Genomic DNA, 9,892 nt, shown 5'->3' on the forward strand with positions numbered 1-9,892 from the left:
GCATCATCATCTCTCAAAACAAATAATTGCACACCAACAGAAACATCTATCCTGGCAACAAATTTGGATGTGAAGGCCAATTCAACTTCTTCTACAGCCTTTTTTGTTACAGCAGTCAAATGTCTCTCATCAGCAGATGAAGTTATCACTGACAGGAAGTCATAAAATGGTTGCAGTTGATGATTGGTTATCCCCAAGTAAGGCCTAAGTCAACCTATTGCACCAACCGTTTTCTGTACGTCAACAGCGGTTTTAATATCATTGTCCAATGTTACAGGTTGAGGCACAATTTGTGTATTGGTGATTATCAATCCCAAATATTTCCAAGGCATCTGTCTTTGAACTTTCTCTGGGGCAATAACCAAACCAAAGGCTTCTAAATTTTTCACAGCACATTGTTCAAGAGCCAACAATTGTTTATTTTCGGACGTCAACATGATATCATGCATATAATGATAGCAATAGCAATTGCTAAATCACTCTTTCACCTTAGATAAAGTTTGTGCCACAAACCATTGACAAATACTTGAAGAATTTCTCATTCATTGAGGCAAAACCCTGCACTGATATCTTTGGCCCGGTTCCTTATGATTTAAAGAAGGCACAGTAAAGGCGAATTTTTCCTCATCCTGATCAGCCAATGGAATTGTAAAAAAACAATCAAATCAATGATAATTATTTCCCATCCTTGTGGAATCATTGTAGGTGTTGGGAGACCTTTTTGAAAAGCAATCATTGCAGCCATCACAGCATTTATCAGCTGCAAATTGAGCAAAATCTCCATTTACCAGATTTCTTTTTTATTGCAAACATAGGTGTAGTCCATGGGCTAAATGATTTTTCAATACGTCCAGCTAGTAATTGTTCTTTCACTAAGCCTCTGTCCTGGTTTAGGGCAAATTTGGGAGAAAACCTCCAAAAGGGGGCCCCTCCAGAAAGAAAACCTACACAGCCCCTTCCCCCAACCGGTTCAGGAAGAATTCTTCAGAGAGAAGTGGAAAGAACCTGTTTATTTAAGAGGCACAGCACCCCCTAGCACACAAAATGAACAATATTGGATGACACCATTCTTTCACTGCTCTGAAAGAGATGACAAATTCTGAAGGCCTCTCTTGGGGGTGGTCGCTCTGTTATCAATCTCTCTGGTACTGGGGTAGCTGCTGCAGCCACAGGGTGCAAACTCTTGGTGTTTCCTAGGTTCCCAGACCAGAGCAGGTTCGAGTAGGTCCAAAAAAAGGAAAGGAGAAACTGTCCAGTGTTGTGGTGTGTTTTGTTAGTTTATTCATTTGCTCCGCTATTTTATGTAATAGTTCTGCCCCCAAGAGTTTTCCTGCCTCAGTTATGCCCATCATGTTGTTGCCGTGGTGTTTCCCGCCCTGAGCTGTGTCAATCCCTTTGGTTATATAATCCCCCCCTCCCCTTATTTCCTTGTATGTAAACTTGCCTCTCCTCCCTGGGCCCAGTCAATCCCTCCCTGGCACTCCCATTTTTCCAGAGAATTCTTCACCCTGGGAGTCATGATTGGCTGTGGTGCTGGGGCCCCTCCCGTATAATGTATCCATTGGTTTGTCCTCGATGTCTATCATTCTAAGTTCACCCCCTAACTCCCCCCGATTGGTTCTTTGTAAACCCCTCCCTGGGATTCCTCCCCCCTTTATAACCTCGTTTCTCCCTTTGCTCCTGGTTACTCCCTGGTTTACCTTCGTTGGGTATTAAATCTGACTGTCCCCAGAGAGTGTCCTGGCTCTTTTATCTCATCGTCCTCGCAGCTTCTCTACTTGGCCATTTCAGTGATCCCGTCCTGCAGGCACAGCCCAAAGCCTCAGATGCTGAGGGGTGCCTGGATTGCAGTGGGCTGTTGGCCACCCCTCCTGCTCGCCAGACATAAGACCTAAGGCCACGGACTGCTGCAGTTTGGCGCCCAACGTGGGGCTTACCTAAACCAGAGGCAGTGCAACAGAAAACCCAGGCGGGCAGATCTCGTCAGCGAAGTCATCCTTGGTGCCAGGACTGTTTAACTAAACTAGCTAATAAGCAGAAGCGCAAGCAGAAGCAAAGCAGAAGCAAGAGCAAGAGCAAAGCAAAAAGCAAAACCAAAAAAAGCAAAAGCAGCACTATGTACTGCCCTGTCTGTGTGTCCCACCAGCCATGGGGGAGCAGGCTGATAAGAAACCAAAACAAAACTTTTCACTCTTCAGAGCCAGTCTTGAAGGCACAGAACATAATATCCAGCATAAACAGAACACATGAATGGGGATACAAGCATCATAACATCACCCTAGGACAGTCTCCTGGGTAACCCCCTTCCCTCACAATGTCTTTCTTCCAGATAAGAGATGGGAGAAAATTCCCTGAAAAAAACCCAAACCTGTCACAGACATGTTTTATGAAAAATCCTTTCCCTAGGATTTTTCCTCCTGAGAAGCTGAGAGGACTCAGGAACAAAATGAGTTGACAATGGTTAACAGCAGATAACAATGGTTATCTGCTGCTGTGGAATCTAACAGGCGGATCTGTGATTGGCCCATGCTGGCTGTTTCTAAATAATGGCCAATCACAGTGAGCTGGTGTCCTGGTTTAGGGCAAATTTGTTAAAGAATCTGCAAAGGAGGGCCCCTCCAGAAAGCGAAACCCACACGGCCCCTCCCCCCCCCCAACAGGTTCGGGAAGAATTCCTTGGAGAGAGGTGGAAAGAACCTGTTTATTTGACTGGCCCAGCACCCCCCAGCACACAAAATGAACAATACCTGATGACACCGCTCTGAGAAAGATGGCAAAATCAGAAAGTCTCTTTCGGGGGTGGTTGCTCTGTTCTCAGTCCCTCCGGTGCTGGGGCAGATGCTGCAGCTACAAGGTGCAAATCCTCGGTGTTCCCAGGTCCCAGTCCAGAGCAGGTTCGAGATGGTCACAGAAACAGGACAGGAGAAACAGTCCAGGAAGACTGGGGGCAGAGGACTCCAGAAATGTAAATAAATTGTTAGAAACTGCATGGAAATTATGTAATAACACAGGGTTGGCTTGGAGAGGTAAAGATGGAGAACTCATATCTGCTCTAATGGGTCGCAGAGGAGACAGGGGAGATGTTGGGGAAGAAGCAGAACATGTTGAAGATGTTTTCAGAGATGACCATTAGGAAAAGATCAATGTGCTATTTGCAAGGAAATGGGGTGATTTTATGATGATACCCCGTTCCCATATTTTCTGCTTCATGCTCTATACCCAGAAATGGTTCCTGTAGCTCTAAGGTGGGTCCAGAGAAGGGACAGTGATGCCTTACGATTTAGCTCTTACATGTTTTTGATCCTGTACAACTTTAGGGTATAACTGTAAAACTCCAGTAGCCTGTCAGTTACTGTTTTCCCATTTTATTCAGACAAAACAATTCCTCTAGACCTTAAAGTCAAGGACACCCTACTGTCTCAGGCTCCAAAAATTATATACAGAAGGGAGCTGGGGAGGAGCAAACCGGGGGTAAATGACTTCATTACTTGAAGCTGCAGTTGGAGGATTAACCTCTGATATGCAAATGGACCAAACTTATAACTGTATAAAAAACTTGTGACCGTCATCCATCTTGGGTGTAGCCTCTGGGAGGCTTCTGTCTGCCCATGGTGTCCCCATTGAAGGCCTTTGATGTCGGTGATTGAGAGACAGGACTCCACGTAGGTATCAGCAAGAAGTTGTTTATTGTTGATAGAGCGAAGCCATGATGTTGTCTATTATCTCTACAGCTGGGTATATATAGTCTAACAGCTTTAGGTAAAATTTTCCGTTGCCAAGCAGTAATCACATTACAAATGTTTCTTAGCTACATTGCTTAACCCCAAGCACCTGCAGTCTTACATGACTACATTCCTTTTTGCTTCCCCCCTTACATTTCTGTTTGAACTTCCCATGGTGTCTTCCTCACAAGAGCCAGATGATGGAACATCCATCATCTCCACGCTACTCACTGCTCCACTGCCCAGCTGCCTCCCCATACTTCAATAAATGCCTGGTTTTATTTTCTTAATCTTGTCTAACCTCTGTTCCAGGTAGCCACTTCAAGGCACCAACAAGAGCCTTGGGGCTTTTGAGCAGGCTTGCTTCAAAGCCTCACTCCTGGGTGTGCTTGGATTGGATGCCCTGTGATAGCATTGCATTCTTGCTTAACTGGCTTGGTTTTTTGTTAGCTGAAGCAAGAATATTTTTCCCTTTCCCTGGCCTTGAAGGAGCTGCAGCAGCAATCCTGGAGCAGCTTTTTTTTTTCCTTGAACTGTTTGGCTTTGTTTTGGTCTGAGGTCAGGAAATCAACAGGAGATGTTCAGTTTGAACCTGAAGGAGCTGCTTTGCCTGGGCACACACCTTAGAAAAAGCTGAATCAAAGAGAGAAAGGACCCTGAATCTGCACCAAGGGCTGCTGCAGAAGGTGCTGGCAGACAGGATTCTCCACATGGGGCACTCCAAAGGCTTTTGCTCAGCAGAGGGGCCAACGGCAGGAGCAGCTCCTGCTGGGGCTGAGGGCTGGAGGGAAGGGCAGCAGCCCCAGGCACCTGAGCAGAAGCGGCTTCCCTGGACAGAGATACAGCACCTCTGAGACAGGGAGTGACAGCACTGCCTGAGCCTGGGGCAGTTGTGTCACTGCTTTCCTGAGCCTGCAGGCACAACAGCTCCTGCTGGGAGAACGGCCTCAGTTGATGCAGGAGGCTGCAATGAGGGAGGGAAGGATGACACCCAAAAGCCAAGCAGCCCAGCTTGCAGCCAGTGTGGAGCTGGCATCAGGCCCTGCAGCCCTTTCTCCAAGCAGGACAGCTCCTTGCTGCAAGAAAACTGCCTTAGAGGCAGTGTCCCTTCTTGTCTCACAGCAGCTGATCCAAGGGATGCTTTGAGTGCTGCCCTTTGCCCTGTCCCTGCCCTTGGGCTCAGGCTTGGTCACGAGGCTGATTGCCCCAAGGAGTGGGTTTGGTTTGGCTCTAGGACAAAGACAAGGGAAATGTTTATGGCAGGAAGGCAGGAGGATTATGCCTTTCTCATGAAGCAAGGGAGTTGCTGAGTGATGGATGCAATAATGTGACTTATTTCACCAAATTTGGGAAGAATTAGATATCATTATCTGAACATGGTTTGAGAGCGTCATCATTGTAACTGCATTTTGTAGAGAGCCTGGTACAAAGTTCTCCTAAACTCAAAGCTGTTGTGCTTCTTCCTCCTCACGGATGTGGCCTAACGCTTCTCCAGCTCAGACAGAGCTTCCTGCTTGGTAATTCTCCGCCACGCCTCAGGGATTTTTCCTTTTCCCAGAAATTTCCCATTGTACAAAGTTTCCAGCTGTGTCCTGAAATGAGACACAAACCATTTCCAGTATGCCTGCATGGATGGATCAGGAAAAATATTCCAAGTGGAATAAGGAGGTCCAGCATTACGGTATCTCTTTTTGGGAATCCATCGGCCATCATGAATTCTGAACTTGCAATCACTTGCAACAAGGCTGGAACAAATATCAATGACCAGTTTGTGTGTATCATACTCGATGCCAAAAAAACATTTCCACCAGGTGGATCCATTCAAAGCTTGTGGGCGATGGAAGACCACCTGATGGTCTCCATCATGATTCTGCATTGTGTTTGTGCAGACAGCCCCACAAAAGGGACACTTTGCCCAGCACCCTGAAAAATGCTCTGCCAGGATGGTGTGAGGCTGCCTTGGAAATGAGCTCAGTTTAGCACCAGCAAATTCTTTCATGAGCCTTTCCCTCAGATCATCCAGAGCTTCTGCCATGGCCCTGCTCAGGAACTCGATGTCTGTGACCTCCAGGTGCTCGATGCCCTTCAGGTCACTTCTGGGCAAGTGGATCACCTCTGTCAGTTCCCTGCAAAATTCATCCAACCAGAGAGAGACTTGGTCTTCTCTGTCTTTTCTGTCTTTGACAATTTGGGTTGATAATGAAACAGCTGACAGGATGTTTTGATAGAGAAGATTTAGGGAGGAATCTAAAAACACCCTGAGCCTCTTACTGCCATCTAAACAGTGCTTTTTAACTTGTTCCTTAATGTACCACTCACAAAACTGTTTTGGAGACCAAAGGTACTGCTTGAAATACTCAAAATTTTCCTGTTCTGCCAGGTATCTCAGGATGCAAACTTCCAGATTGGCTCTGCTGCCCCTGAAATCTGGGAATTTGCCCTGCATGTCCTCAGCGATGTCTTTAGCTGTCCTCTCATAGACTGCCCGGCGAAGAGCTGGTTCAATCTTGTCACAAAGGAAAACAGCAAAAGTTGTGACTGAAGTGGCTCCTTGGCAGGAAGTCCGGAAAGATTGGAAGAAATAGTCTCTCTTGCTGCTCAGGTACACAACTGGGTCATTTGCCTTTTGGAATGCTTCGTGCATGGCTTTAAACCTTTCTGCTGCCATTCTGCACAGATAGAGAGACAAATCCATGCTGTAATCTTTGTTAAAAGTACAGGTTGCATTGCTGGGGACAGAGTTCACACCTTTCTGTACTTCATTGAATATTTCATGAATAAAATTTCGACTGTAATCACGTTTCTCCTCTTCCTTCTTAGCAATGTTTGCCTTCACACATGCTATGATGTTGTCTGTGATGTGCTGAAAGTTGATCACATCAGCATTGGAAAGGCTCCTGAAAGCTGGGATAAAACCTAAATGCTTTTTCTTCATGATGTGTTTCTCTGGATCAAAAGAAAACACTCTGCCTCTGGGAAATGACCTGATCCGTGCATGAAAACCTGGCTCTTTAAACTGCTCTACAAGGATGTCTTCAATTTCTGCATCAATATCCACCTGTTCCAGAGGACGAGCAGCACGGGACACTTCAGCAATCCACTGGTTCCAGACAAGAGTAAAGTTGTCCTTCAGTTCTCTCTCACTGAGGCTCTTCCCCTTCAGACTCACAGCCAGCTCCCAACTCCTTCTCAGGAGCTCATCTTTATATTCCAACTTCCTGGCATCCAGTTTCCTGTGCTCCTTCTGTAGCTCAATGAGATTCTCACATTTCTTTTTTGTTTCACGAAGAAGAGTCTCTTTTAGTTCTTTTAGCTTCAGCTCTGTGCTTGATTTCCACTGGACCAGTGTCTCATGGTCTTTGTCTTCCCTGAAATACTTTTCCACTTCTTTCTCAATGGCATCACTTGTCTCTTGCACCAGCCCTTCAAGGTGTTCTCTGGTGACATTCTGCAAGTCCCCATTCCAAATTTTGTTGTCCAGTCTCATTTGTACATCTAAGATGTGACTCCTCAGCTTCCAGGTCCACTGATTAAAGGCAGTTTCTAGTTTCCTGTACACGGCAATCTCCAGGGAATTCTTGAAGCTGGAAACAAAGTTTTCATTCAGCAAAGCATTCCAGAGGTCACCAATACGATCTTTCAGGCTTGAGAGTCTCAAAATGCTGCGCTGCGACTGCTTCATGGCAGCCTGGAGGATTTTGCTCTTGAGTTGCTGGACATTCTGGCTGTAGGTGGGGTTGGGTGGTGCCATTGGGGGGTCTCCTTCCCACAGGTGAGCAAAGTAGTGAATGTGGGTGTTCAAGTCAAAGCCAATGACATCGCTGAAGGAGGACGTGTCAAAGAATTCCTGCTGAGCAGCTACCACAGTCATTTCATCCAGCTTTTCCTGCAAACACCTTTGTTCTTCCATGTTCTGCTCCTGTGAAGTTGCTTGTTCTACATTTTGGTGGACAAAGAAGCAGCTTGGGGAAAGATTGACTTGCTTCATCCTCAGGAAAGCCTGCACAGCAATCTGGAGAACATCTTGCATCTCTGATGGATTTTCTCCAAAGATATTGATCACAGTCAAGTTGCCAACACCAATGACAAAGGTGGCCAGCTCGTTGTCATGGTTCAGGGACTGTTTATTGACCATCTCGATAGCACGAAGTCCTTCTGTGTCAACCACCAGCACAAAATCAAAGCCCAAGTCTTGCTGCAGCTCCTCGCCCACTGGGATGAGCTGCATGAAGGCTCCGCGGGTGCATCTCCCTGCGCTGACGTTGAACTGCAGACCAAACATGGCATTCAGCAGGGTGGACTTGCCTGTGCTCTGGATGCCGAGCACGGAGAGCACAAACACTCGTTTGTCCCCCAGCCTCTCAATTAAGCTGTCAAAGATTGCTTTCACCCAGCGCAAGGGCAGGTAAGAAGCGTCCCCATCCATCAGCTCCACGGGGTACCCTGAAACCACCAGCTCTGCTGCAATTTCCGGCAGTTTGACAAAACTCTCATTCTTGGAGTTCAATAATTGCAGAGCTTCATAAATCTGCCCTACCTCCCTCAGAAAGTGCTCCAGGCCAACGGATGATTCGTTGATTTCATCAGAGAGGGCATCCAAGTGACTCAACAACTCAGCATTCCCATTGTTTTTTTCCTGGTGTTTCTTTTCTTTCAGGTTTTTAGTCCATAACTTGTGATAGTCTCTCCTCAGTTCTTCAATCCGGCCACAAGACAGCTCGTCCATAAAGACCTTCATCCAGTGGAGGAAGTATTTCTTGGTATCTGCTGGCTGAGCCTGGAGAAAGCCAAGGAATGATTTCATCAGTGGGTTGAGAGGGAAAGCTTGCTCAAGTTGCTTTTCTCTTATTCCTGCCTTCTCGTTTTCAATTTGGCTGCGATGCAGCTCGATGCTCTTGTTCCTCTTCTCCTGCAAGCGAGTGAGTTCTTTGTCCTTTTGGCACCACTGGTGCCACAGTTTTCCTTGAAGTGGCAGCAGCCGGGATTTGATCTCAGAGAGCTTCTCTTTCTTCAGAAGCTCCACCAGCTCCGTTGCCTTTGCTTTGGCTGTCACACACGCAGCTCGATCTGCATCCACTATGAAGCCGAGCTGGCGAGCTTTGTCCACGCAGTTATCCAGGCTGAAATGTGGATTCGAACCTTCCAGGAGATCCCCAATTGTCTTGGTCAGTTGGTCCATCATTTCTGCTTCATTTCTGTTCTTGATCCCGATTGTTATGTTTTTGCTGGCTTGTCCAGCTACAATGTTCTCTTTTTCTGTGAGAAGGCAAACAAAAGGCCTTTGTGACTGCCACAGGTCCTGCAGAAGCTTTTTCCCCCTGTTGTCCATGTGCTCCCAATCGGACACAAGAGCCACGTTGACAGCAGATATCTCCTGCAGGAACTGCATCTGTGCTCCATGATCCCTGGCGTCTCCATGCAGGTTACAGAAAGCCACGCAGCGCTCAAAGGTGTCATTGGCACTTCCACGAGGACAGTACCAGGCAATCTCCACCAGCCCTTCCATCAGCAAACGCTCTCTGGTGCTGCCTCTGCAGTGGCGGTGGAAGAAAGTGTCGTGTTTGCGTTTGCTGAGCAGAGCGTTCAGGAGCTGGGACTTGGAAGAGGAGGCCGAGCTGCCAATGCGGATGAAGGACACAAAGGGTGTCTGTGCCTGAAAGATGAGTTTGTTGCTGAAACTCTTTGTTTGGGCCTGCTTTCCTGACTTGTCCACCTCTTTCCAGCTCCTTTGGATTTGGCTGAGGGCGTAGAGTGGGAACTCGATGCGTGAAGTGCCTGGGTTGGGCACCAGCAGAGGCAGCGCCAGTTGGCAGAATGCCAGCTTGGTTGCCAGGGTCTGTCTCAGGAAGTCATCAGCACAATGGAAAATGGCCATCTGCAGGTCCATGGGGTGCACATGGCTGTCCATGCTTGCACGTTCACGGCTGCTTCCTCCAAATCATCATGAAAGATTTCAAAGGCATCTGATTGTTGGTTTGCTTGCTCTCTGGTTTGTGGCCCAGGTGCAAGGCCTGGCTTGCTCCCTTCCAGGCAAGTCAGGTACCTCACCTGGTAATCCACAGTTAACAGCTTTTGCAAGAAGTATAATGGCAGTTCCTTGTCCTGGCTGGGCTGGCTGTCCTGCAGAGATATCTTGCAGATGGTGTGGAAATCTCCCATCCCCATTTTCC

General features: G+C 47.2%; 1 protein-coding gene across 1 annotated transcript; it reads right to left on the bottom strand.

Annotated features, from left to right (window-relative positions):
• Positions 1 to 4,669: 4,669 nt before the first annotated feature.
• LOC135445171 (interferon-induced very large GTPase 1-like) lies at positions 4,670 to 9,887 on the bottom strand. Its single transcript, XM_064707209.1, is given in 4 exon segments — positions 4,670 to 4,686; positions 5,706 to 5,818; positions 6,068 to 9,624; positions 9,627 to 9,887. Coding segments are annotated over 4 exon segments (3,948 nt in total).
• Positions 9,888 to 9,892: the final 5 nt, after the last annotated feature.

The sequence above is a fragment of the Zonotrichia leucophrys genome, chromosome 3, assembly GCF_028769735.1.
Source record: "Zonotrichia leucophrys gambelii isolate GWCS_2022_RI chromosome 3, RI_Zleu_2.0, whole genome shotgun sequence".
NCBI classification, from domain to species: Eukaryota; Metazoa; Chordata; class Aves; order Passeriformes; family Passerellidae; genus Zonotrichia; species Zonotrichia leucophrys.